The sequence below is a fragment of the Ixodes scapularis genome, unplaced genomic scaffold (assembly GCF_016920785.2).
Source record: "Ixodes scapularis isolate PalLabHiFi unplaced genomic scaffold, ASM1692078v2 PGA_scaffold1__304_contigs__length_218370807, whole genome shotgun sequence".
In the NCBI taxonomy this organism is placed as follows: Eukaryota; Metazoa; Arthropoda; class Arachnida; order Ixodida; family Ixodidae; genus Ixodes; species Ixodes scapularis.
In genome coordinates, this window is record NW_024609846.1 from 42,891,136 (window position 1) to 42,897,937 (window position 6,802).

A 6,802-nucleotide genomic window follows, 5' to 3' on the forward strand; every position below is an offset into this window, starting at 1 on the left:
CTAGTCCAGGAGTTGCGAGCATCTTTCTGCAAAAATGCAGGCACCTCAGCGAACCCGATGAGCTTGCGCGAAGCGGAGACGAAACGAGGTAAGGATTTCCAGTTGAAAGTTGAGCGACAGATGCAATTAGAATCGCGCCTGCTCATTTTATGACGTCACCGCTCGATCAACCAATTACATTCGGTGGAGGCAAACGGCTGCATATTTTTCGTTTTTTTTTTCACGTTTAGTGTTGTTTTGAGAGAACAAATGGTGGTGATATTTAGACTTTCCAGCAAAAACTACAGACAAAAACAAAAAAAAAAGAAAACAGAAAAAAACATTACCTTATTTCTTTTTTAGAAAACCATTTCAGCTCTTCCCTTTAAATGGGTGGTGCAACGATTTTCGTACTTTGCGTAAGTACCTCTTAGAATTAATCCGTGGCGTTTATAACCCATGAAACGTACCCGTTAGTTTTTCTCCTAGTGCAATAATAATTGAACAAAAAAAAACACTTTTTCTTTTTGCTTGCAGCAAGAACGAGCGGCCGCGTGATCTGTAGCCGATTGTATGCCGGCAATGTTGATCATAGCCACGCGCTGGGGTCGGCAAAGTACATTTCACGCGCTGAGTTCCAGACATTGTCATGGTTCGGCTATTGTCGTCATTGAAGCAATGGACCTTTTCTAGAGTGCCTTCATACACACGCGCGCTATTGCTGACAGACATGTAGGCACCCTAACCTTTTCCAAATACCGACGGCACCAGGCGGTGGCTGTACGAACTAAAAGCGAGGAAGTGCCCTACCTGCGGTACCAATCGATAATGGGAGCTACGCTACCAGTTTATTTGCTCTTTGAGCTCCGGCGCGTGCCCAACGCGACTTTAAAGAGGGGCATCCGTGGCGTCCACCCGAACTTCGTGTTTTTCTTTCCATTCGCTTTCTTTTTTCGTGTAACACAATTATATATATGCTGCAATTACGCGTTCTACTCGCTAATCCACAGCCTCCTTCCGAATTTCCTCAATTTTTCGTTCCGACTTCCGCCGCTTGGCATCGGGCGCTCGCGCAGAACGCTTCTCGGAAAAGGTCCATTTGGCATGAGCCACTACCCGAATGCTTGTCGAGCTACTGAACGTCGCGAGACCAAATCGAGTCTTCACAGGATGCTCAGGTTCAGTGTATGAGCCGCCTTCAAATATCGTCACTGGGGCACACTGCGAGCTCCAAACTACGCCATCAAGTTTCGCGAAGAAGAGATTTTAAGGAAACGCTCGCTTTTATTCTTCAAATTACACCGCAACGAAGAGGTCTTGGTCAGCTCCTGTATAGTGTAAGAAACATTTTAACTGAATACCGTTGTACCGCACTTTCAACTCCAGTTACGCTTCACCGCAGTTAGCACACCATTCTCTCGGACAGCTACTTGAGAAGAGAGGAGTGCGTGTGCTCAGCTTCAATTTGATGGGCGCGCAAGAGCATGTGCGCCGGTAGCTTCGACTGCATGCTAGCCACAAAACGGTGCAGTAGAGATATAGTGAGGTAAGCTTAACTCACGGTGGATTAACTGCAGTTAGGTGTGCCCGACGTATACGGTGATACAGGAATAAAATGGTGCCCTATTGTGAACGTGATTACGGCATCAAAAACCGGCGTGCCCCCCCCCCCCCCCCCCCCCCCCCTATTCCGACCACACACACACACCGTGTTAATTAATAAATAAATAATGTGTTTGTGGTAGCGAGCGCACGTTTTTTTTTCGGGGGGGGGGGGGGGGGGGAAGGGAGCAAGCACACATTTTAACATGTTGAAGAGCTCTTTATGTTTTCTAAATATTTGTGGGCATCTGGAGTGGGCATGGAAGCTCTGCAGCCATGAAGTTGCTCATGTTTTTCGTCCTCCCGCAGTTTCTGAGCGTGCCGGCGCGTGGGTCCCCAACTAACTGGAGTCACGATGACGGCGCGGTTTTCTTCCGGCATCCGGACGGCAATCTTCAACCTGCCAATCACTCGTCGACAGCACCGTCCTGTCCTGGTATCAAGTTCATCGAGAACCTCGTTCACACCACGTCATCAGCGGGGACATCGACAGCGGCAGCTATAAAGGAGCTCCCCTTGCGACAGCGCGCCAGTGGGCATGGAAGCTCTGCAGCCATGAAGTTGCTCATGTTTTTCGTCCTCCCGCAGTTCCTGAGCGTGCCGGCGCGTGGGTCCCCAACTAACTGGAGTCACGATGACGGCGCGGTTTTCTTCCGGCATCCGGACGGCAATCTTCAACCTGCCAATCACTCGTCGACAGCACCGTCCTGTCCTGGTATCAAGTTCATCGAGAACCTCGTTCACACCACGTCATCAGCAGGGACATCGACAGCGGCAGCTATAAAGGAGCTCCCCTTGCGACAGCGCGCCAGTGGGCATGGAAGCTCTGCAGCCATGAAGTTGCTCATGTTTTTCGTCCTCCCGCAGGTTAGTAAACAAAAACCTTGCCATTGTTTTAAATCAGACAATGTTTGCCTTGTTATGCTTCCATGCCCCGAAGCCTGTATTGAGTCTTTTAGAGTTCTGCTGCTGTTGTTGTCTGGTGATGTTGAGCGGAACCCAGGTCCCATGTCAAAACCCCAAGAAGAACATTTACTTAGCTTACAAGAAACAGTCGATAAACTTAAAAACAGTCATGCTATACTTCAACAAGAAGTAAACCTTCTAAAAGAAAAACAAAAACAAAGTGAACAGACAGTTTCAACACTTGAAGAGCGACTTAACAAACTCGCGAGTGAACTCGCACTAAAGCAGAAGGATACTAGTAGCGCCGCGACTACTGAACCCCAGCTTACTGCTGCCTTAAACGAACTATCTCAGCTAAAAACACGTTGCGATGATGCAGAGGGCAGATCCCGTCGCTGTAATCTTTTATTTTTTGGCATCACCGACGCAGACAAGGAAACGTGGGCTCAGTCAGAGTGCTTGGTCACTAGCTTGTGCTCCGAAAAACTAAACGTGCAAGTTGAATCATCTAGGATTGAAAGGGCGCATCGCCTAGGAGCATTCGACCCTCAGAAATGTCGCCCAATAATAGTAAAGTTTTCTTCGTTTAAAGATAAAGATAGCGTTCTTTCATCAGCCCACAAGCTTAAAGGAACTCGCGTAGCCATCAGCGAAGACTTCCCAATTTCTGTCCGGCTCGCACGCCGTCACCTTCTTGATTTTGCAAGGCCAAAAGGCACCCCCTACAGACTGCGTCATGATAAACTTTTTATAAATGATAAGTGCTATGTATTCGATGCCGCTCTTGGCGCCGTTAAAGAAAAAGACACATAGCCACGCCAGCGCTTCTTCTCGTCGCCCTCTAGGAGTCGACCGGCAAAGCACCATGTTATCACTAACAAATCTTCAAGTCATTCTATCCTATTTACTAACATTAGAAGCCTAATACCAAAGAGAGACGAAATAATTTCAGTAATCGAAGCGTGTAATGCCGCTTTTGTTGTACTTACAGACGTGGCTAAGCCCTGATATATCTGACGTTGAGCTATTTCCCTCGCAACTAAACTTTCGAGTGTATAGGTCTGATAGAAAAACTATAAAAGGAGGGGGCGTACTTTTGGCCATAAAAGACCATATACCATCACGGCTAATACCCCTTACCACTGACCTAGAAGTTGTTTGGGTGTATCTTTGCACAACGCCTTCCGTAATAATGGGTGTGTGTTACAGGCCGCCGGATAATAAAATAGATTTTGTTATTGAGCTGTATAAATGCCTTTCTGAACTCGCATGTAAATATCCCAACGCTTTAGTTACCCTTTTTGGTGATTTCAATTACCCAAATATTGACTGGTCTACTATTTGTTCTAGCTGTGCATTTTCTCAAGAGTTTATTGACCTTTGTTTAGATTTTAACCTATCTAATGTTATCACTCAACCCACTAGAATTACCAATCGCTGCAGCAACGTACTCGACCTATGTTTAAGCAATGACCTTTCTCTCTTCAGCAACGTCACATACTTACCCAGCATTAGCGACCACCTCGTCATTGAGCTAACATTCTCCATCACTACTCCTAAGAAATCACGTTATTGCAAATTCATTCACGATTATGCGAGAGCCGACTACGCATCTATCAACAACAACCTCGAAGAATTTTATCACATATTCTCAGCAAACTTCGCAGAAAGGACGGTCAATGAAAACTGGATTCTTTTCAAAGATAGACTAACATCCCTAATCAAACGTTTCGTTCCACTCACTCGAATTATATCCGATAACACTAACCCTTGGTACGATAAAACAGTTCATTGTCACTCCAACAGGAAAAAAAGAGCTTATACGAGGGCAAAGGCTCATAACACTAACGCATCTTGGAGCGCCTATCACGAATGCGCTAGGGCCTACAAATCCGCGATTCATGATGCCAAATCCAAATTTTATACTCATGACCTCCCCAACATTTTAACCAATAAACCTAAAAAGTTTTGGAAAGTAATTAACCCAGCACTCTCTCTTCCATTACAATTCGTTGACGAGTACGGCCTTCCACTTTCTGACGAACATAGTGCTCTTGAAACTAACAAATTTTTTAGCTCGATCTTTACCAATGAAGACTTGTCAAGTATGCCCAACTTGTGCCAACCCCTTCATCCTCCTATGAATCCTATCATGATCGACCGCTCTGGTGTACTGAAGGCCATTGATCAGCTGAAGGTGTCTTCTAGCTCTGGCGACGACCAAATAAACTCGAAAATATTAATAAATACTAAACACGTCTCTTCAACTTTCCTCTGCGACATTTTCTCGCAGTCTCTTCAACTTTCTGAAATTCCATGCGATTGGAAAATCGCTAACGTCATCCCCGTTTACAAAGCAGGTGATCGCCAACTAATCAACAACTATCGCCCGATCTCGCTCACCAGTGTGTCGTCTAAACTCTTGGAGCATATACTCTATTCTAACATAATAAACTTTCTAGACTCCCACAGCCTTCCTTTCGAGCATCAGCACGGCTTTCGCAAGTCATACTCATGCGAAACGCAACTAACAGCTTTTCTTACTGACGTTTACTCTAACTTTGATTCTAATAAGCAAACTGACGCCATATTTATTGATTTCTCCAAGGCATTTGACAGGGTCCCTCATCAACGTCTCTTACTGAAACTTAGAAATATTAATATCCATCCCTCAGTCGTCAAATGGATCTCCGAATTCCTCACAAATCGCACCCAGTACTCATCTATTAACAACACCAAATCTACCACCTGCACTGTAACCTCCGGCGTCCCCCAGGGAACCGTTCTTGGCCCCCTTCTATTTTTAATATACATTAATGATCTCTCAACATCTCCTCTTCAATACGTCTCTTCGCCGACGACTGTGTAATTTATAGACCTATTAATTCAAACCACGATAATCAAATTTTGCAGAATGACCTCGCACTTATAACTCAGTGGTGCCACAAATGGCAAATGACTTTAAACTTTAATAAATGTAAATCTCTATCATTCACCCGCAGTTCACATGTTTCATCCTTTTCTTATCACCTTTCCACTATCCCAGTAGCTACCTGTTCCTCATATAAATACCTAGGCGTTCACCTGACCTCTGATCTGTCATGGACTACTCACATAAATGCTGTCACTGCCGATGCTAACCGTACTCTCGGATTTCTTCGCCGTAACCTCAGACTATAGCTACACCTTCAGTAAAACTACTAGCTTATACGACCTTGGTCAGATCTAAACTTGAATTTGCTTCATCCATATGGTCACCATGGCAATCATATCTAACTAACAACCTTGAATCCGTTCAAAACAGAGGTCTTCGTTTTATTTACTCTGACTACTCCCCATACACTAGCATATCAGGATTACGCAAATCAGCTAACCTTGACTTACTTTCTTTACGTCGAAGGGTGTCACGTCTCACTCTTCTTCACAAAATCTTTTACCACAACAACCATCTAAAAGATTCTCTACTATCACCTCCCTACCGTATTTTCCCTCGTTTTGACCACTCATGTCAACTGCGCTCAATTACTTCGTCATCTGTCTCCTATAAAATGTCGACTTTACCATCTGCTATTGACGATTGGAACTCATTACCTGACCTCATTGTAAACATGACTGATACTAACAAGTTTGCTGCAGCCGTTAACCTCTTTCTTTCTGAAATACAAGTATAGATTACAGCGTGTTTTTTATTAACTATTTTTGTTGATGTTTTTAGTGTGTTTACTCCCTTGTATAATGCCCCCTGGGGCCCTCAAGGAAAATAAATGATGATGATGATGATGATCTTTAATCGCAATCCACGGACGTCGGTAACTGCATGCAGATTAGCCCGCAAGCTAATATTACATTTGTAAAAGAGAAACCTGCGTTGTGTTTGCATGTTTTCAGTGGGCGGAGGATTTGATAACACCGAACATTTTGTCCAGGTAGATGCCGAGGTTAACACACCTGAACGGCAAAAATAAACAGCTTTACGTCCGCGACAGGACTCGACCCTGCAGTCTTCTGATCCGAAGTCAGACGCCTTATCCATTAGGCCACGCGGACTTTTTTTTTTTTTTCTTTTTTATTGCCGACATTGACATAGTGCAACCAAGAAGTACAGTGCTGTAAAAATGCCATCAATCACTTACCGACTGACGTGGCATGGTTAAAAAAAAGTTACATTTAACAGTTTTTCTATTGTTGGTAACCACTCCGGGACATTTGATCGAACCTTCCAAACTTCGACAGTATAACGGACAGAATCGGAAAAATATTCCCCCACAGGCCTTGTGTCAACATCTGCATGGCGAACCGCCATGCGGCATCTCCA

At 44.6% G+C, this 6,802-nt stretch overlaps 1 protein-coding gene and 1 non-coding gene across 2 annotated transcripts; one reads left to right on the plus strand and one right to left on the minus strand.

Annotated features, from left to right (window-relative positions):
* The first annotated feature begins 2,136 nt into the window (after positions 1 to 2,136).
* LOC120851180 lies at positions 2,137 to 3,300 on the plus strand. Its single transcript, XM_040223775.1, has one exon. It carries the CDS (start codon positions 2,137 to 2,139, stop codon positions 3,298 to 3,300), a length of 1,164 nt encoding a protein of 387 aa, XP_040079709.1.
* Positions 3,301 to 6,461: 3,161 nt separating this feature from the next.
* On the minus strand, positions 6,462 to 6,534 carry Trnar-ucg. The gene has a single exon. It is a non-coding gene; the product is annotated as a tRNA-Arg (tRNA).
* Between the last annotated feature and the right edge of the window lie 268 nt (positions 6,535 to 6,802).

Bases quoted from the DNA above. Each gene is read 5' to 3' on its own strand.
- LOC120851180 (XM_040223775.1), top strand. From the start codon at position 2,137: ATGAAGTTGCTCATGTTTTTCGTCCTCCCGCAGTTCCTGAGCGTGCCG.